Consider the following 21997-nt stretch of genomic DNA (forward strand, 5'->3'; position numbering starts at 1 on the left):
AAAGAAAGGACTAGTCCTAAATCCTGTCAATCAGACTCCGAATCCTTCTGCGCAGGCTCAGGAAAAGTCATCTTGGACTCTGCAGTAGCTCGGGATCCCTCTTCCTCACTCGATGAAGAAGAACGAAGCTCAGGAGGGATATAGGTCTCCAAGAACGAAGCATAGTCCCTGTCTGTGCTATCAGAATCGGAGGTATCCGAAGAAAGAATGATAACCTCCACTTCTTTAACCTCTTTAGATCTTCGGGAGCGAGTGGAATTGGAGGTAGAGACCTCTACCCTTTTCTTCCTTCGCTGAGTTTGAGCCTTCTCAGCAGCAGGTATTTTCGCGTTGTTATTTTCCATCGTAAGGATTCAAAATGAGTTGGTAAAAATACGAGTGCTAAGCAGGTGATATTTATAGTCAATTTTTAACCTTAACATTGTCATTAACGATAGTAATTAATGCTTGGACGGTCGCAACCACCATATTTTGACTGTCTCGAGAAGTGTCACCCTTATGTTTCCAAGGAGTCAAAATTTGACCCATCTTAGTTATTGAAGACTGCAAAGGGAGGCGATACTAAAAGAAATAAGGAACAGCACATAAGGAAAGGAAATTGCTTAGAATTCAAATTTTTGTAAAGGAAATACAACGGAAACAAAGATACGAAAGGAAAATAACGAAGATCCCAAAATGCAGAAGCAAATTACAAACATAGGAAAAAAGACATAAATGGAAAGGCGAGCAAGTAAAGACTTCATGGTATGGTAGAACTTCCTAATCCATCAGCATCAGCGACGGCGATACGATGCATTTCCTCCAATGCCTGTTTCACCCTCTTCGCCTTCACCATGTTTTCTTCAATAGGCTTCAAATCCTCTTTCAGCTCGCCTTGCTTGTCCAAAAGGTCCACCAAAGAATGACGCCTGGAAATTAACTTAGCAACATCATCCCTAATTTCGCCTTGAAGAGCCCTCTTTCTCTTCACAAGAGGCTTCATTTCCTTGTTCAGCATCGCCAAACGGTCGTCCACTCTCCGCTCCTCATTAAAGCATATTCCTAAGATTTCCTCCTGCACACCCATGGTCTCCTTCGTGATTTCTATCTGGCTATCAACAGCTTCAGTAACTTCGGTATGACATTCCTTGACGTTTTCCACAGCAATCACAAAGGATGCACTATCCTTCAACTCTTTCTCCAGACGCAACACACTGTCAAGAAAACGCTTCTCCTCCTTGGTCAACCTCCAGCAATAATCATTCAGCTCTTTGACGAATTCCGAGAACTCACCAAAATCGTCCATTAAGTCCTCCGTACTTAGGGTCAACATACGCCGGAGCCGCTTAATGACGGGGGAAGCAGGGGATTGACCACATTCAAAGGGAGGATTTTTAGGAGACATACTGCAAAAAGAAAACTTTTAAGCAAGCAGATGAGAATGTGATGAGTTGATCCTATCATCGAATGCTTCATTTTATAGAGGAAAAATCCCATCGTGGCTGCAGGAAGTGGAGAGACGGTTAACAGATATGGTGTGTAAATAGAACGACGTGCACTAGAAAATGGGTAAGGACGTGACAAGATTTATCTCGCGCCAAAAAAAATTTTAGAGGGAAAATTTGAATCATATTCAAGCACTTCACTCCTACGGATTTCGTGCTTGGGGGGCTGTGGACTGGGCAGTGGGCTTAGAGACAAGTACAACAAGCCCAATTAATATAAGAAAGAACATTAAGCCCAAATCCAGAAAACCCCAAATGCCCCATTAGGCGATACGAGGCCAAAGGCGTGACCAATAGTCACGTGTCAACGCCCAAAAGATGGATTTGGTGTTATTTTAAATATCTTCTCTTCTCCTTGCGTGAACAGCTAACTTGAGAAGGAAGAAATCAACTTCCTCTAACCGCCATAGCTTGGAAACCAAGGTTTTCATCCCTACTTTTACGCTGAGTCACCGAAGGAGGTGCTGAAGACCGAATTTCTAGGAACCTTAGCTTGGAGAAGAAGACTTAGCGGTCTATAAATAGTTCCACATTTTCATTTGTAAAGGAGGATCATCATCTGACTTATAAAATTCCCAGGGTTGTTGGGATTAAACCAAGTGTAATCACACCATTTAATCAATAATACAACCCCCTTTGAGTTTTACCAGAACAATAATTTTTTAGGGATTAAAAATTTAATTAAAATTAAATAAAGACTAAATTTAAAATGTTACTATTTTATAGAGATCAAAAACATACTTAACTCTTTTTTTTTCTCCTTCTAGTAGTCTAGTGGTTAGATATTTTACCTTAAAGATGAATAAGTGGAGTGTCCAGGGTTCGAACTTCGACTCATGAATAATATATGACTGAGTTAAGCTCATGGAGACAAAACATATTTAACTCTATATATAGGGTCAGGATCAAATGACACAAACTAGTTTGACACCAAATGTTATATCTCTCAATAATGTTTTAACCGATATAAATTTTATAAAATCTACCGTTGGATTGAAAGTTTATATCATATAGATCATTTGTGTAAAATTTCAGACAAATCCAAAATAATTTGATATGCTATTGCGACACATAAAGATTAACGACATATAAAAAAAAACGCAAACCGTTAATTTTAGTAATATGTTGATATTACTAAGCTCTTTATTATATATGAATTGTAGTAATATGCTGATATTTGAAGTGTGAGTTTAGTCTCACATCGAATGAAAAAGTAGATATTGAATATTTTATAAGTAAGATGGTCCATAAACCTAATGTCTTAAGATTTTGGGTTTAAGATGTGACCGTTGTCCAACTCAGTACTAATGTAGTTGTTCAAGACTCAATGTTTATTTGATACATAATAATTCTTATATATAAATTCCACTAAAAGAATCACTTAAAAAGAATAAAAATAACACCAATTATCGTCCCCTAAGCCCCCACCCTCTCAAGGAAGATTATGCTAACAGTGTTCTCGGATTAAGGTTAAAGAAATAAAAATGAAAATCAAAGTAAAAATTTTAAGTAGAAATTTTTTTAAAAAAAATTCCAAAGCATTAAATGCATGCACTTTCAAGGTTATATGCATTTTTGTTTCTTTAATCATTGTCTTGGAGGACTCTCTAAGGTTATATGTTTGGATTAATGGAAACTGGTAGAATAAAATGGAGTGGAATGAAATAGTGTTAGATTCCATTGTTTGGTTTTGTAAAAAATGAATGGAATGGAATGGAGTAAGATGGAACTCATTCCATCCGATACCACCCATTCCTTCAATTTTCAATTCCCCCCAATTTGTGGTGTATCCAATGGAATGGAACACATTATATTACAATTACAATTTTGTCCCAACTCTTTTATTAATATTGCGTGTGCTTCTCTTCACTGTTTCTTCTTCGTTGCAGTTTGTGCTTTTAATTCGCTTCCCTAGTTTAGAGTTTTATTTAGTATTATATATATAAGGTTGGCCTGTATTATTATTATTTTGCGATGTTGGTTTAGGAGTTTTGTTTTGACTCTGGAAGTATATATTGGGTGCTGATTTTTTATGTTGTGATGTCGTAATTTTGGTCCACCCTTAACATGATGAAAAGTTATGGTTCCCTATTTATCAAAATTCAAAAGTTATTATACAATATGTTTTTAGTATTTGAGTCTTTTTAGTTGGTTTAGTTTGAGTGAATTGAAGTTATCGTCAATAATTTAATGTTTTAAAATAAGGGTAAAATTGAAATAAAAATGTTAAAATTTATTTCATTCCGTTTACTTTCCAAACGATGGAGTTGTAATTTTGTTCCATTCCACTATTTAATATCCAAACAATGGAACGGAGTTTGTGTTCCATTCCGCTCCGTTCCACTCCATTCCATTATATTTCATTCCGCTCCATTCCGTTTTGTACCATCAATCCAAACAGAGCCTAACATTTTCGTTTCTTATAAACATTTTGTAATGATAAGTTTCAAAATCTTGCAATTTTCATGGTTAACCTTGGTGTTTCTTTCGATAGATCTTTTGGTGCAAGTTTCTCTGCCTTCGGGGATTTCGGCAAACTCCTGCGCAGCTAACACGGCCGAAAACCTTCTTCTTAATATTGTAGCTTCTTTAATTATTTTCCTTTTCTTTCTTTTGTTCTCTCCTTTAGCCTCGTGTATCAAAAACAAAATTATACATATTTATTTATTTTTCTTTCTAAAAATGTCATTTTAGCAAAAATATTGATAAATTAAGTTGGAATTAGGTCATGGACCATTATTGTTTTTTTATGAAATTAGGTCATGGACCATTTTTTGTTTATGAAATTAGGTCATGGGCCATGGTTGAACATAAATATTCCCTTCTTTTTTTTTCCTTGACAAATAAATATCCCCTTCTTATATTAAGTATAAAGTATAAGTAAAAGTTAAAATATATTTAGTTTAAATTTAAATCAACTTTTTTTCTTCCTCAAATATCATCTTTCCTTTTTCTTTTTTTGACAAAATATATCATCTTTCCTTAATCTCTCATAAAAAAAAAATTCCTATGTTTCTTCATATAAGATAAGACCCTTGCTGCTTCACAAAAAAAAAGAAAAAAGAGTTAAGACCCTTTTCAAAATATATCATGTGTATTATAATATCTTTACTAAAGTAAGTGTATTTTTTTTTTCATTGTAAAAAAAAAGTAAGTCTATTTATTTTATAAAACAAAAATAAGTCTATTTAAAGTACCATTTAAAAAACGTAAATATAATATATTTTTTCTCTTATGATATTAATAATTATGCGGATACATATTTTTTCAAAACAAAATTATAGGAATATACACATATATAAAACTAATACTAGTACATATATTTCAAACAAATATATTTTTCTCACACATTTTCTTAATCACAGGATAAGCAGATACACCCCATATTTTGTTGGACAAGATCAAGCTTTTCTCTTTTAGGTGGTTAAAGTCGACGAATGTTACGTTAGCTTATAACTACCATAGCTGGTGGTCTAGTCCTATGATTTGTTTGAGATTTGTATGATTGTTTTTTATTCTTTTTCTATGACTTTTTGTAACCTTTTGTAGCCTACCTTGGCACATCTTGTGCTGAGGAGGCTGATGTGGTAATTTATCTCATTTTAGTTTCTTCAAAAAAAAAAAACATATATTTCAAACAAATATATTTTTCTCACACATTTTCTTAATATATATAATACACGATTTTTTTTTTTATTTTAGAGATTATTATTATTATCATCATATAAGTAATCCTGCCTCAAATCTTACATACAAGACCATTTTCAATTATAACATCTATTTCAATAAGAAGTGATACTCCCTCCGTCCCAAATTATAAGGGAAAATTGGTCAAAGAAAGTTGATGTACTACTCTGTCCCAAAATATAAGGGAAAATTGGTCAAAGAAAGTTGATGTATTTGGTTAAAAATTTGGACTAGATACATTAACTTTAGTTGACCAATTTTCCCTTATATTTTGGGACGGAGGGAGTATTTGGTTAAGAATTTGGACTAAATACATCAATTTTGGTTGACCAATTTTCCCTTATATTTTGGGACGGAGGGAGTACTTATTAAGTATTATTATTGGAGGTAAAACATATTTGAGTACCTTCTTATTTAAGCACATCTCTTCTCATTAAAACATATTTTTGTGTGACTTATTTATAAAAATGTAAAACTATTAAAAAAAAAATATCATAAAGATGTAGAATTATTGATGGAGAGTTATTGGTGAGACATGTTTAAAATTTCTTAAGAGGTATCAGGTTAGAGAAATTGTGTTTATTAAGTACTACTATTAAATACACAAAATTGGAAAATTCTATTATAAATAATTTAAGTAAATTTTTATTTTTTAAGTTAATTCAATTACTAAGACCTCGTCAAACCCCACTAAGGACAAATTAGTAAAAGTTGGAACTGGTGGTGGTGTGTGTCTCAAGCATCATTATGTACCTTGGACTATGATGGACCATGAATTATGGTGCCTTGGACTGTGATGTACCATGAAGGCCTGGACCACAACAACATACTTGAAGTTAAGATCTGCAAGTACTCCTTTCTCTCCGCATGCTAAATATAGATATATTTATTTATACTCAGCGGCGGAACCCGGAATTAAAATCCGGGGGGCCTGCTAAAAAATTTATAATACATAAATTAAATAAAAAATTATATTTCATACAAAAAATTAAGTAATAAAAAACACAAATTTGATCATAAGAGATAAATAAATTGTATAGCCTAAATAATATTTTATGTATGTCAAGTGACTTGAAATTATCGTTGTTTACTTTAAATTAGACCTTGCATAATTTTTTTTAAGAAACTTGAATAAAGTTGATCACTAAAAAATTATATATTTCACCATATTACACATATACTTAAAAGAAAATAATTATTTTTATTTGAAAATAGTTCTGTTGCTTTTTGAAAAGAAAAAATAGAAACTGTCCATTGTTTACATTTATAGATATCTAAAAAATTGTAACAAAAAGAAAATATATCTAAAACAAAAAAAGCACAAAAAATCAGAAAAAAAAAGGCTAGCAAGAGTAACTCTTGCTGCTCACCATATTAACTTGATTCATTATCAGACAAAACCACCGGACTACGCGTGCTTTTTGGCTAAAATTGTGCGCGAACATATATATATATATATATATATATATATATATATATATATATATATATATATATAGAGTCAGGATCCGTTGACACCAACTAGTTTGACACCAAATGTTACACCTCTCAATAACGTTTTAACCGATATAAATTTTATAAAATCCACCGTTGGATTGAAAGTTTACATCATATAGATCATTTGTGTAAAATTTCAAATAAATCCAAAATCATTTGATATGTTATTGAGATACATCAAAATTAACGGTTTTTGTATTTTTTTAAATGCCGTTAATCTTTATGTGTCTCAATAGCATATCAAATGATTTTGGATTTGTCTGAAATTTTACACAAATGATCTATATGATGTAAACTTTCAATCCAACGGTGGATTTTATAAAATTTATATCGGTTAAAACGTTATTGAGAGGTGTAACATTTGGTGTCAAACTAGTTGGTGTCAACGGATCCTGACTCATATATATATATATATATATAGTACACAAAATTTCTCAATTTTTTGGGGGTGGTCGTGGCTCACCCCAGCCACCCCCTAGTTTCGTCACTGTTTATATCAATACATAATTTTGATATATATATATATATATATATATTAATTAGAATATAAAAATATATTTAATATTTTATATTATATCCAAGCATCTGAAATTATCTCTTAGGAATATATTTTATAATTTATAAAATATATTTTAAGATATACTCTCAAGTAGGTAATAGTTTTTTATTTTTTATATTCCAACAAGATTTCGCAATCAAAAAATATTCCAACAAAATTTATTGGATTTAATAAACGAGCCCCGTTTGTGGTTGTGGATTTTATTTTGAAAGGAAGATAATTTTGGATTTTTGGTCGGTGGATTTTCTTTTTAATAAGATGGCGTGGATCTTGAAAATATACGTTAGGAATGAGAAAAATATATGAGAGTAGAATGAGATTAATTAAGATTGATTTTAATCGACATGTATAGTTAGTGTAAATTAATTTTAGGTTGATAACTGATAAGAATGGTTTAACATCACATGCAGGGGCGGCCAAATACCTTGTGCTACATGGGCCATGTCATGGGCCTCTTAAAAATAACGGCCTCAAAATAAAAAATATGTGTAGTAGTATTAGTAAATTAGAGGGTGTAAAAATTAATTATATCACCGCAAATTGTAAGGTCAAATAGTGTGAGACCCAATAGAAATAGAAAGATTTAATGACTTAATATTGATAGCAATTGAGAATCATTTATTGGAGGGCATACAATATAAAGACTTACTTGATTGATAAATTTGCTTAAAAAAAATGCTAGAAGAATGAAACGTTTTTATTTTCTTATTTTAATAATATGAGCTTCGGGTAGACGACGAGGATGTTGCAAGGTGTCAACATAGTTGGGATGTCGTTTCTTCCCCGGATATCTAGATGCTCATAATTTATATAATAAAAAAATGAAACGTTTTTAAGTTGTTAAAATGTATTTTGTTGTTATTATTAGACTATAAATCTTTTTTATGTTAATTATAACAACGGATTTTTTTTTAATGTTATTTACGATTTAGATCGAGTATGATTTAAAAAAAAATTATTAAAGGGCCGCTAGCCTCCAAAAACTCATAGACGCCTCTGATCACATGTCTCCTCCCCTCACATTCATCTGCCTCGAACCAAACAGGCAAGTGCACATGTTAAGTGCTGCATTTTTACCCTCATTATTTTATCTATAACTCATTTTTACCCGTTATAATTTATTTTAATTTAGAATAAAATAAATATATTATAAAATATAAAATATCAAAGGGGCTTCTTGGGTCATTGAAGTTTTGTGGCATCCACTTTGTTTGGTAGGTATAAATGTAATATTGATGGGACTTCACTTGGCAACTCAGGTAATGCTATATGTTCTGGTATTTTTAGAAGAATAATGCTAGCAACGCACTCTTTAACAAACATACTTCAACACGCTCTCTTTTATTGGTTGAAATTCGCACGGGTCTCATAAAAAAATATGGACCCATATAACTTTTATGGAACCCGTATAAATTTTAACCAATAGAAGAGAGTGTGTTAGAGTGTGTTTGTTAAAGAATGTGTTGCTAGCACTCATCTTTTTAGAAATCGTAGAGGTGAGATGATTGATTGTTTTGCTAAAAATTTGGGGTCATTCTTGCCTTATATGCCCCTTTGTTTGCTAATGCCTTATATGCAGAAGATATCATTGTCATTGTGTAGACAAGTTTTCTAATATTCTTGCAAGACTTCACGGACATCTACTCCTATAGAAATTAGGGAAGATCTTGTTGGATATTTTTGAGTATATTTCAAAAGTTTGGATTATAATGTGTTTCACAATTATTTCTCTACTTATTTTTAATTGATTTTATTTTAGAAAATTTTAAAACTTAAAGAAAATGTGGTAAATTGGCTTACCTAGTCACTTAACGTGCACTAATTTTATAGCATCATCACCCTTAAATTTCTCAATTAATTAATTGTTATCATTACCTTTATTTATTTATACTCATTATTATGTAACGGTATTTTAACAAAAGAATCACTATATTAACATAGCTATCCTATGTGTGTGATATATTTAACTGAGATTGAGCAAGAGAAAAAACAGATCGAATGTGTAGAATACTCACTTGGCTCATGATTGTTTCTTTTCACATAGCCTTCACAATTAAGTTTTAATTAGTGTGTCTGAGTTACCAACCTTATTAGTCCCGACATGTATATCATTGAGAAGAACTGGCTGTATTTTGGAGAACTGCGCAATATTTGTGGATAATTCCTTAATTCAATTATTACACGCTTTCGGTTAATTAGTTTCCAGCAACAATATATCTAACTAAGAATAGGTTATGTTTTTCTTATTTCAGATATGATTAATAGTTTGGTTTTTTGTATTTTTTGCCGAGGATTTTAGCTTGGTCTCCCGTCTCCCCTCTTTTTTATCCTACTTTTCCTTTTATCCAATAAAATATAATTTTTTTTTTTGACAAGTCAAAGATCAATTTATATCTACATAAATAAATATTTGTGTTGATCTTGATCCCTACTACCATAGATGAAAACAATCTTGCAAACCGGAATCAATCTTGACAGAGAAGAAAAATCCATGTATTTGACATCATAACAACAACCCCAATCTTAGATCCAAAATCTAAAATAGTGATGTTTTTGTATTTTTTCTGGGTTTCTTCATCAAGTTGATAAAGACAGTGAAGAAGATGGAGAAGGATGGAAGGAGCAAGATGAAGAAAAGTTGAATAAAGTTAGGTTGTGATAGTTCACAATAAGATAATTTAGACAAATATGATCCAATGATTCGTTTTCTAACGAACAAAATCAATCAATTAAAATTAAAACAATTAGTGAAGTCTATGATGGATCAGCTACGATATTGATCTACTTTATACGGTTAAGATTACAAATTAAAATTAACCAAAAGGGCCATCATGCATTGCTAATAGGGGCATAATAAAAGACTTAAAGAGAAACGAAAATTAATTAAGGAACCGAATTTGGCTCGGACAATTTTCAAAGAAGTTAATAGTACTTCGTCTCAAAACTTTAGTCCTTTTAAAGTTTTGCACGTGGATTGGATTAAGAAATAATAAAGATTGATAAGTTAAATCATTTTTACCCTTACTTTATTAAAAAAGAGAAAATTCATTTGATGAATGTTTTAGTTTTTGTAAGGTATAAATGGTAAAGTATCATTAATTGTGCCTTGATTTCTTAAGAAGACCAAAATTTTGGGACAAAACTAAAAAGCTAAAAAGACCAAAAAATTGGGATAAAGGGAGTATAACTAGAGGTGGGAATAGGCTAGGCCGAGCTAGGCTTTGCCAAGCCTGAGCCTGGCCTGTCAAAAAATCGAAGGTCTGAGCCTGGCATGTGGCCTATCATAGGCTTAAATTCTAGGCCTGAGCCTGGCCTTTTGAAAGTCTGATGTGGCCTGTTAGCCTGTTTAAAAGCCTATTTCATATGAACATATTTAAATAAATAATTATATTTATTTTGAAATATACTTATGAACTAATAAAATAATGTTCCATTTGATATTTTAGAGAATTTGACTATATATGTCATCATATTTCAATTCTAGTTTATAATAATACATTTATATATGTTAAAAACTAATGTAGATTAATAAACTTAAATTACTTAAAAAGTTAATAGATTTATAATTTAATCAAAGTATAAATTTTAATATATAAATAATAATTGTAATAAAAATATTATTCATGTTAACTTAAATAGGCTTATAAAAAAGCATTGGCCTGCTCTATTTAAAGAAATAGGCTGGCCTGACCTGAGCCTATGTAGGCTAGGCCTTAAGGCCATGTAGGCCGGCCTGGCCTGTTCCCACCTCTAAGTATAACCTAAGAGCGACCCATATTAGCGAAAGCATCTGCACATTTATTCTCTTCTCTATATGAATGGGATATCATAATTTATAACTTTCCAATATTCAAGCTCAATCAACCTACTAATATTCTTAACCAAAGAAATCGGAGAGTTAACCAAAAAAAAGAGTAAATTTCCGATTACTAGGACCCTTTTTTCTAGGAATCAGAGAGTTAACAAAAATAAAAAATAAACTTATTAAGAGTCAATCTTTGTTGGGTATACTTCATAAGTGAAATTATGGTTTTTTTTTGTTTGCTTTAAAATAATTAAATACTCTCTTTATCTTAAAATGAAAACCTATTTGTAAAATAAAAAAATTGTCTTAAAATGACCAACTTATTTTAATTTTTAATATAATATTAATTTAATTTTTTAATAAAAAAATTGGTTTTAAAGGAAAACCTATGTGTCAAATTATCATTTTTTTTTTAATTTATGTAAAATTTTCAAATGCACGATTATTGTGGAATAGTAATCGCTATGAGTACATACAGAATCTAAAATGTACAACAACAAATGGGAAACGGAATTGATGTTGTAACAGCACCTTGCTGTAACAGATCTGCACCATCCGATCTGAATTGACGGTTCAGATTGTTTAATTTAGAAAACTGTGTTTAAAATGTGTACCGTCCGATTATAAATGAATGGTCCAAATTAACTACAGCAGGAAACTGTGTTAAAAATTTACTGTAGGGAATCCAGGTCCCAACAAATGGATAAGAAGCAATGCAATGAGATAGGTTGGTTGGTGAGATAGGTTGGTTGGTGAGGCATAGTGCATACAAGTCATAATTTATTATCCATGACTTCAAGTCTTACATTATGCGGGAAATATTATTTTAAGTTATATAGATAAACTATAAATTAGGATAATTTTGGGTTCTATATACTGTGGTTTAAAGTAGGATCTCATGAAACATCAAACAACAGTGATTAATAGTTATAGTACTTTCCTTTCTTTTCTTTTTTTAATAGAAATTTTGTGATTTTTTCAATATAATTTTGTTGGTTGATTTTTTTGAATAGAAATTTTTAGATTTGTTGCTGTTCTTTTTTATATACATACATATTGTATTAGCAATAATCTCATATATTATTTATTGTTTAGCTGAATTATCATGATTAATTTTTTTCTTTTTCAATGAGGCATAACTTTTTTAGCCCCCACCAATTATTTGTGTTTGGGTCCGCCCTGATGTATATGTGCCTTAAGTATTAACCATCTATCTATTCAATCATTTGTAAGAAAAGGAAATTTAGAGGATGAAGAACGGTGAAGGCAAAGTAGTGTGTGTAACTGGTGCTTCCGGTTATATTGCTTCATGGCTTGTCAAATTTCTCCTTCAACGTGGTTACACTGTTAGAGCCACTGTTCGTGATCCAAGTTAGTAGTAATAACTGCCACTTAATAATTAATTACTTCTTGGTTAAATTTTTAGTTTATTTGGTTGTCATTTAATTTTGTTAATTAGTATTAGTGATTTATTTTATTTATATTATAGGTAATCCTAATAAGGTTGATCACTTGCTTAAACTTGATGGTGCAAAGGAAAGATTGCAATTCTTTAAGGCAGATTTACTAGAAGAAGGTTCATTTGACTCTGTTATTCAAGGATGTCATGGTGTCTTTCACACTGCTTCACCTGTTCATTTCGTTTTCGACGACCCTCAGGTCACTTTCTCGTTAAGTATTATTATTATATATACATGGATTATTTTGTTAACGAATTTTGGTTGTATCATATTTTGAGTTTTATGAATTTTTGTATATATGTTGTATCGAATTTATCGTTTCATGCATCTGAGCTTCTTTGAGTAACAACGACCGAAAATGACATTATTAATGTAAAACTTTATTTCCTTAGGAAGGACATTGTTAAAATTAGTTATAGCTTTTGAGATAGTATTCTAGTATGTCAAATAGGCATCTCATCAAATTAAACATATATGCTTTGTTGGGTAAAGAGGGGGGCCTCACTGAGCTATGAATAACCACACTAGTGACTTTTAACATCACACTTTTACCCGAAACCTTAAGGCATTGAGTTTATATATGGATCATCTCACTTATATGATTATCAACATCTCCGCACACATGTGAGTCTCGTCCATAATCCATCACCACTCACTTATTGCTCCTCCAACTGGGCTCTGATACCATCGTTGGACCAAAAGAGGATACTCTTAATTCACACTTGATATATCTCAACACATTTCTAACAATATATATGTTACACAAGTCAAATTATGATTAAAGAGAAGCAAATATCTTATATGTTCAATTTGATAAGATCCTTATTTGCATCATGATAAAAATATGTTTGTCAATATGCAAAATAGGCCTGCTTTGTGTTTATTGACTTTTGAATGTTGTGTTTTCCTTATTTCAGACACAATTAATTGATCCTGCCGTGAAAGGAACTCTTAATGTTCTTAAGTCATGTGCGAAATCACCATCCGTGAAACGAGTTGTTTTAACTTCTTCCATTGCCGCGTCTTTATATAATGGAAAACCTCGAACTCCAGAAGTTGTAGTTGATGAGACATGGTTTTCAAATTCAGATTTCTTAAGAGAAAATAAGGTACTATACTATGTGATGTGCCCATTTTCCATCAACTTGAAGATAATGCAAGTAGAACATTTGATTTATACTAATATATATATATATATATTTCAGATGTGGTATCAATTTGCAAAGACTTCAGCTGAGGAAGCTGCCACAAAATTTCTAACAGAAAACAACATTGACTATGTTGTTATGAATCCAGCAGTGTCGATAGGGCCTCTCTTGCAACCTGAAATTAATGAAACTTCCACTTTACTTCTTGACTTAATAAATGGTATACTTCTATTTGTTGGTGACGCTTTTTTCTTCAACAAACAATAATATATCATCTACAACTTGTAGCCGCAATTGTAGTTGCGATGTTGTTGAAGAAACCTCTAAAACTTTAATTTTCTAACCTCAATTACAGTTACAAACTGGGATTTCTAACTATGGTAATATAAAATTCAAAGATAATTTAACTCCACTTTAAACTTTTTGACTCAAATGTTTGAGGCAGGTTCAGAAACATTTATGAATGCTGCTTTTGGATGGATCAATGTGAAAAATGTTGCAAACGCTCATATTCAGGCATACGAGGATGCTTCGGCTAGCGGAAGATATTGTTTGTGTGAAAGAGTGATACATTTCTCCGATCTTTCAAAAATTTTGAGGCACATGTACCCGACATTACAAATTCCAGATAAGTAAGTTTGATTAATCAATTAATTACAATTTTTTTAAAAATTATTCTTCACTTACAGTTTAATTATATCCTCAAATTAGTCCTTATAATATGCAAAATTACTTTAGGATTTCTTCTACAACTTCTAAATTTGATAACTAATATTTTCGGTATGAACTATGTGATCAGGTGTGCAGACGATAAACCTTTGATGCAAACATTTCAAGTTTCGAAAGAAAAGGCAAAGAAATTAGGAATTGAATTTATTCCACTGGAAGTGAGCCTCAAAGAGATCATAGAAAGTTTCAAAGAAAAAAAGTTTGTTAACTTCTAATTTGTGATACTTCGTTTAGGAAAATAAGTTGTTAATCGTAATGAAGATTTGTTTTGTTTGCTGCTAATATAGTTATCTGCTGCGCTGAGATCATATGTGGATTTTTAGATTAGTTCTCCAGTAGAATCGGGTTCTAAGTTCTGCTGATAGGGCTTCTCTAATTTCATTGACTTGCCTTAGCTTCTCTTACAACGGCAGTCAACATGCGTATTGCTATTTCTATTACCTGGTTTAATGCTTGTTTGTACTCCCTCCATGTGAGTGACACAGTTCACTTCTTCACGCATGCTGATGCATAACTTTGACGATTAATATCTTTAATGATATGATAATAAAAATTATAAAAAGTTGATATTTTGAAAATATTTATCGAGACAAATCTAATAACATCTAATATGTTAATGTTTATTTTCATATATTAGCAAAAAAAATATGATCAAACAAAAATGTGTGAATAGTATCCAACAGTCAACTGGATCACTCAATTTGGGACGGAGGGAGTATCATAGTTGCATAGTATAGGCTTAGTGTTGGTTCAGTTTCAGTTCATTGCTCAAAGGGAGGACGGTGCTCTTATAGATTTGGATCTCTCCAATTTTTCCTCATGTTTTCTCTCATTTTTCTTAATCTAAAGGTTGGTAAATTACAAAGAATAAAAAGAGGGAAAATCAACCCTTGAATTAAGAAAAATGAAAGAAAACATGAGGGAAAATTGGATAGGATCCAAAGCCGTGCTCTTATTGGTGCTTTCTCTGCATCAGACTTGGGGCTCGTTTGGCCCAGATTTTTTTAGATCTTATGCAAACAGCTTATGCAATATAAATTAGGTTTTATGCTATTTTATAAATTCACACTAGTGAAAATTATAATTTTATAAGCTATTTTATCATAAACTAACTTGACAAACTTATAATAATAATACTCCCTCCATACCACAATATATGTTGCTTTGACACTTTTACACATATTAAGAAAAACAATTAATGTTGTATGGAAAAGAGAGATTATGAGTTGATTTACAAAATTGTCCTTTATTTATGATATGAAAAAAATAAATTGAAGAATTGAAAGAAGATAGATGTTGGAATATTTTATAATATTCCAATAATATTATGTGGGCAAATATCTTTATATATAATTATATTAGCTATTTATCAATTAGGAGCCTTAATTGATTAAGTGATCAAATAAAGTAAAAGGCTAATTAGATTTCTATTTAGAATTAATTAATTAATTGGATATGGGCTCAATATGAGTTGATGTCAGGATGACCCATTTCGGAATAATGGGAACCCTAATTGGCCATCACACTATATATAGGCTATGGTCCCCATTATGTCGGACACACCGCATATCGACTCTTCTCCCCATCTGAAGAGTCCTAAAGGCATAAGGAGTCCTGGTTGAGGAAGAACCACAAGCCAACGGATGCTCGTCGTCCGCCTCTCTCTTTTATGTTTCAGGTTACTACCGAGAGACTCTACGGTTAATACATCTAATGATAAATCAACATGTCGTAGATCCTGTTTTATATACATGTTCATGTTCATTAGGCTTCCGCACTAAAGTAAGATTATGGATTTAATCTTTATTGTTGAACATGATTTATATGATTATTAAATTAATTCCAACAATAGAGTCATAAATAATTAAGGGTATATAAAATGTTTCATCGGTAATATAAAGCGACATATATTGTATACAATTTTTTTCCCCAAAATGACATATATTTTGGTATGGAGGGAGTATATAAAAATTGCATAAGCTTTAAAAAAAAGTTGGGCCAAACGATCCCTTGTTATGTGTAGCGAATTTAGCACACCTTATGCCCAATTCACTTCTTAGTTCTTAATAAATTTTTCTTTTCCAAAAAAAAAAAGAAAAGAAAGATGACCAAAACTAATCCAATTCCTTACTTTGACCGGCGCTTTATTTCTTTACCATGGCTCAAAAAATTCAACATTCTACATTATTATGTCAATATATGGGGTCCCATAATCCCATTTTGTGCACTTGAGTTTATTTAAATTTAAATATAAAGTCTTCTATGAGAATGAATCCTATCCTATTGATAAGAAAGAAAGAAAGAAATTGAGAGAATAATGAATAGTGGTGAAGGAAAGGTTGTTTGTGTAACTGGTGCTTCTGGCTATATTGCTTCATGGCTTGTCAAGTTTCTTCTCCAACGTGGTTACACTGTTAGAGCAACAGTTCGTGATCTAAGTCAGTAGTACATGTCTGTCTTAATTTCTCTTTGTCTCAAGTTTTTGTTATTAATTTGAATTTTCATATCTATAGATAATCCCAATAAGGTTGATCACTTGCTCAAGCTTGATGGTGCAAAGGAAAATTTGCAACTCTTCAAAGCAGATTTACTAGAAGAGGGTTCCTTTGACTCTGTTATTCAAGGGTGTCATGGTGTCTTTCATACTGCTTCACCGGCTGTTTTCGATGTCGACGATCCTCAGGTTGGTTCATTACATTGATATCTTACGCTGCTCAACAACATTTTAGCGAAAATAAATCATTACATTGAATTTATTGTTGCATTAAAAGTTTATAGTATTAAATAAGTTTTTACTCATTATCTTGGGTTGGTCTGCTGATATTGGTTTTGTGACTTGTGAGTGTGCTCCTCCTTAAAGTCTCAAGTTCGGCTCTTTATATCTCTGGTGCCAATTTGAGTGGACTAATTTAACTTCTTAAAAAAGAAACGTTTTTAGTCATTATAAATTTTCCGAATTTTAGTTTTAAAACCATGTCACAAGATGCAGGACTCTTAACACTATGTTAGACAATTGGAATTTTGTTAGACAATTAGCTTAATTAATTGATAGCGGCTCTATCCAACAATATATAGTTTATCTAAAATCCTTCACGAATGAAAATTGAATTCTCACTACACATTGTAAAATTAAAATTAAAGTGAATACTCCGATATTTCAGAGTTTAGTTAGGTATTCCTTGTATAAAATTTATTGTCATGTCTTATTGATGATTTGTGTGGTCAAATGACAAGTCAAATTATGATTAAGGAGAAACATACATGTGCAATTTGATGAGAATGTGATTATTAGACATTATCATAAGGGTGCACTTTCCTATTTATTGACTTTTGAATGTTTTGTTTTTCCTTATTTCAGACAGAGTTAATTGATCCTACAGTGAAGGGAGCTCTTAATGTTGTTAAGTCATGTGCAAAATCACCATATGTGAAACGAGTTGTTTTCACTTCTTCAATTGCATCAGCTATATATAATGGAAGACCTAAAACCCCTGAAGTTGTAGTTGATGAGACATGGTTTTCAAATCAAGATTTCTTATGGGGAAAAAAGGTACTATGCGATGTGTCACATGACTTCTATATACTTTTTTCGGTCCGGAATATAAGCCACTACATGAGTTTTTTTCTCGGAAAAAACTCTATTCAAGAGTTGTAAAAATAAGAAGATAAAATAATACTTCTGAAATTCTAAAATATAAAATAATAGATTCATATTCATATTAGTCATTTGATTAAATTATTCTTCATTCACAATGTCATGTTGGCGCATAAAGAAGCATCAAACACACACACGACACAATTTGCATAGGCTCAAGGCAAGTTTATGAGCATGAACTCTGTTTCGAGCAACTGTGCTTTAAAATAGATGAGTGAACTTCGAATGAAGAAGAAGAAGAATACTCGAGATTGCTAATGAAGAGAAAAGAAAATTTTTATTCTTCCACTACTAGGCCATGTAAAAGTTGTATTACAAGTGGTACACATGATCCTTATTTATACAATCTAAAAGCACACTTGCTTTGAAAGCAAGTAACAAACTAACTAACTTGGTTGTAAACAACTCACTTAGTTAGTTGTAACCAACTTTATTCAATCTAACAAACTAAACTTCTAGTTATGATATTACAATCTAACATGTCGAACTTGAATTTCATCTTAATTGTTCCAAGCTCAGTTGTTCGATAAACATATGGGAGGCTTAAGACTTCTGCTTTAAGCAATTAGAGTATACGAGAAGAAGTGTCATCTCTTATCAAACAACCTGATATCAAAATCAATTGTCAATCCATCAAATTTTCGTTCAACCTACATAAAAAAGTCAATGTTTTGCCTATAATTTCCCACAACTTTATTTGAGTGTGTATTTCTAAAAAGGTTAAATATGTTTTTAATCCTTACATTTCGGCAAGTTTTTAAAAAAGTCCTTATATTTTTTTTATTATGTTTTAGTCCCCTACGTTTTTTATGTTTCCAATGGTTGACTAGACAGACAGAAAATGTCACATAAATATCATACATACTCATTGCTTACTCTTTCTAAAATTTTGTTATATATTCTAGATGTGGTTACAATATGCAAAGACTTCAGCTGAGGAAGTTGCTACAAAATTTCTAACAGAAAACAACATTGACTACGTTGTTATGAATCCAGCAGTGACAATAGGGCCTCTCTTGCAACCAGAGCTTAATGGAAGTTCCTCCTTAATTTTGGACTTAATAAATGGTAACTTCAAATTGCAGATAAAACTTAATTTTTCCATTTAGTTGAAAAATTTAAAATAAATTTTCATCAAATTTGTTTTTTTCTTTTGTCAAGTAGCCTAGTGAATAAAAATTTTACCCTTAAAGTGGATAAGTGGGATGACCGGAGTTCAAACCCGATCCCCTGTATATATATTGCAATGTTTTTGGCTGAGGTTTACTTTTAGAGTAAAAAGAACCAAACATATTTGATTTGAATTTAAATTTTATTGGTTCATTCCATTGATACAGGTTCAGAAACATTTAAGAATGCTACTTTTGGATGGATTAATGTGAAGGATGTTGCAAATGCCCATATTAAAGCATATGAGGATGCTTCAGCTAGTGGAAGATATTGTTTGGCTGAAACAGTCATGCATTTCTCTCAACTTAGTAACATTTTGCGTAATATGTACCCTACACTACAAATTCCAAACAAGTAAGTTTGGTTATTTAGTTAATAAATTAATACATTTTTAAATTATTGAATAATTGATGTATTTAACTTAAAATATAGACTAAATATATGATTCATTCAATAAATCTGAAAAGAAGATTTTTGTTAGAAATGTGGCTGGATTATATATGCTTAAATCCAATTTGTGAACTATGTTATCAGGTGCGCGGACGATAAGCCTTTTATGCAAACATTTCAGATTTCCAAAGAAAAGGCAAAGACATTGGGAATTGAGTTTATTCCCTTAGAAGTGAGCCTCAAAGAGATCATAGAAAGTTTTAAAGAAAAAGAGTTTGTTAACTTCTAATTTGTGTGATACATCATTGAGTAAAATATATGTTGATAATACTAATCACGTTTTGGTTGAACTTGGTTTCAGAACTTAAGGATATGAGTTACTAATGTTGATCTATACCTTTCATATCTTGTGTTTGATTTAATGAAATATGGCTTAGTTTAGTACTGCGTCAAGCAAGTTGGTTCAATTTTGATTTTTTTACATATATGACTTCTCTTTGCAATGTATTGTCATTAATTTTGTTATAGTATGATTTTATTAAAATTACTAACCTCAGATGTCTTTTTTCTATTAATTGTATAGACCAAATTAATAAACAGTAAAAAAATTATTTTAAGTGTGTCAAAAAAAAACTATTTGAAGATTAAATTAACTAATTAAGGACGCATTTAAGTTACTCACAATGAATTAGTTCAAGTGGTAACGGTCTTGGTCCCTTTAAGCATGCGGTCTGGGGTTCGACTTTATTCTCATGCGTATTGAGAAAATTCAGTTGGGATGAGAGAACGATCCACCTTGTGTATCCTCACAAGTTTCCCGATAGAGATTAGTCATCTTAGTAATATCATCATGGTAACCAAAATAAAAAGACGCATTTAAGTTTATATTTATGATTTTATTCAGGGGCGGTCCCGACAATTTAGAGGCTCGGCCTCAAATATTAAAGGTGGACTCATTAATAAAAAAAAAAGTCTTCTTTCTAGCGATGAAAGGAAGAAAGAAAAGTTACACGTGTTTTGTTTGTGTTTTGAGACAAGGAAAACTTTTTTTTATTCATTTTATTTTATTCTAAAACATGAACCTAACCATTTTAGATTGGACCAACAAAAATAGATTAAAAAATATTAGGACTTTTTATTTAATAGTTTGAATCATCTTGTTTTTTAAGAGACCTACTATACCATATAAATTATATTTTTTAGGCCCATAAAAAATGGAGGCCCGACCAAGTAGGACATCTTGCATTCCGTCAAGGCCGACCCTTTTATTACATGTGAAAGGTTATTTTCATAATATCTCAAATATTTAAAATTATTGGGTCAATTATGTGCCTATGCTTTCGATTTCTTCATTTACCAAATATATTGTGTCGTTTTGTTTTTAAACTTGGTATCTAACCTTAGGAGCGACTAATTCAAGGGAACCAATTCCACCGCCCACTTGCGGGGATCCCATTTAAAGCCAGAGTTTTTTTTTTTTTGCTCTGTACGGACTTAGCTCACCGAAATTGACACCGGTGGGAATCGAACCTGAGACCTTGAGAGGAGCATACTCCAAGGGTCCAAACCAACACCCCCTGTAACGACCCAAATTTATTATTCACTATGTGAATGTTTATTTATTTGGTGACGTGGCTTTTAAGTAAGTTAATAACTTTAGTTATTTATCGAATGCTTTAGTTATTAAGCGAGTAGTGAGTTAACGCGTGTTGGATCAAGTTATTGGGCTTGAGGCCCAATGGGCCTTGTGGACTTGTGAGGGGGCGCCATATGGCCTAAGAGGGAGAGGGAACATTTCATTTTTCATGTTCTTGTGAGAGGTTAGAGAGAAGGAAGAGAAGAGGAGCTAGGGCATAGAGAAAGTGAAGGGATTCAAGAGCAATCTTCGAGTTTTTCTTCGAATCCAGGTAAGAGAGTATATTTCATATTTGTGGGTGATACGAGAAAGGGGATAATGTCGATTTCTCCTTACCCGAACTTTCTCCACCCCATTTTCGTTTTAGTTTAGATGAGTTTTCTTAATGGAAATCGAATCTAAGGTTCATAACATGTTTAATATGCTCTTATCATGATGTATGAACGAATTTAATGGGTAAAAACGGAATTTATAGATGTTTGAACTCAAGAACTTTGTGTTCTTGAGAGTTTTGAGTAAAAGTGGTAAATCTTTACTTTTTCGATGTATATGTTGTAGATCGGTGAAATAAACCGTCCTTTTGTGTTTAGATATGTTTGTTGCACTTGAATACAAACTCATTTGGGGTTTATAACATGAAAAATGGGATTTTTGGGTGATTTGGAGTGAAAAACGTGAGTTTTGAGCATTCCTGACAAGAACCGTTCGCTACGGCTCGCCAGGAGCCAGTGTCCCACTGGTGTGGTTCGCTACGGCTCGCCAGGCCTTCGCTCAGCG

At 31.7% G+C, this 21997-nt stretch overlaps 2 protein-coding genes across 2 annotated transcripts; both read left to right on the forward strand.

Annotated features, from left to right (window-relative positions):
- The first annotated feature begins 11762 nt into the window (after positions 1-11762).
- On the forward strand, positions 11763-14651 carry LOC123917670 (phenylacetaldehyde reductase-like). Its single transcript, XM_045969446.1, has 6 exons — positions 11763-12403; positions 12522-12691; positions 13410-13601; positions 13698-13860; positions 14086-14272; positions 14440-14651. The coding sequence occupies exons 1-6, from the start codon at positions 12283-12285 to the stop codon at positions 14582-14584; spliced, it is 978 nt and encodes a 325-aa protein (XP_045825402.1). The 5' UTR covers positions 11763-12282; the 3' UTR covers positions 14585-14651.
- Positions 14652-16335: 1684 nt separating this feature from the next.
- On the forward strand, positions 16336-20123 carry LOC123917671 (phenylacetaldehyde reductase-like). Its single transcript, XM_045969447.1, has 6 exons — positions 16336-16807; positions 16883-17052; positions 17728-17919; positions 18930-19092; positions 19362-19548; positions 19729-20123. The coding sequence occupies exons 1-6, from the start codon at positions 16687-16689 to the stop codon at positions 19871-19873; spliced, it is 978 nt and encodes a 325-aa protein (XP_045825403.1). The 5' UTR covers positions 16336-16686; the 3' UTR covers positions 19874-20123.
- Positions 20124-21997: the final 1874 nt, after the last annotated feature.

This window comes from Trifolium pratense, linkage group LG3, assembly GCF_020283565.1.
Source record: "Trifolium pratense cultivar HEN17-A07 linkage group LG3, ARS_RC_1.1, whole genome shotgun sequence".
In the NCBI taxonomy this organism is placed as follows: domain Eukaryota; kingdom Viridiplantae; phylum Streptophyta; class Magnoliopsida; order Fabales; family Fabaceae; genus Trifolium; species Trifolium pratense.

Excerpts from the sequence above, each read along its gene's own strand:
- LOC123917670 (XM_045969446.1), top strand. The coding sequence starts at position 12,283 with ATGAAGAACGGTGAAGGCAAAGTAGTGTGTGTAACTGGTGCTTCCGGT. Across the intron at positions 12,692-13,409 it reads TCGTTTTCGACGACCCTCAG|ACACAATTAATTGATCCTGC; the intron begins GTCACTTTCTCG and ends TCCTTATTTCAG. Across the intron at positions 13,602-13,697 it reads ATTTCTTAAGAGAAAATAAG|ATGTGGTATCAATTTGCAAA; the intron begins GTACTATACTAT and ends TATATATTTCAG.
- LOC123917671 (XM_045969447.1), top strand. The coding sequence starts at position 16,687 with ATGAATAGTGGTGAAGGAAAGGTTGTTTGTGTAACTGGTGCTTCTGGC. Across the intron at positions 16,808-16,882 it reads AGCAACAGTTCGTGATCTAA|ATAATCCCAATAAGGTTGAT; the intron begins GTCAGTAGTACA and ends TCATATCTATAG. Across the intron at positions 17,053-17,727 it reads TCGATGTCGACGATCCTCAG|ACAGAGTTAATTGATCCTAC; the intron begins GTTGGTTCATTA and ends TCCTTATTTCAG.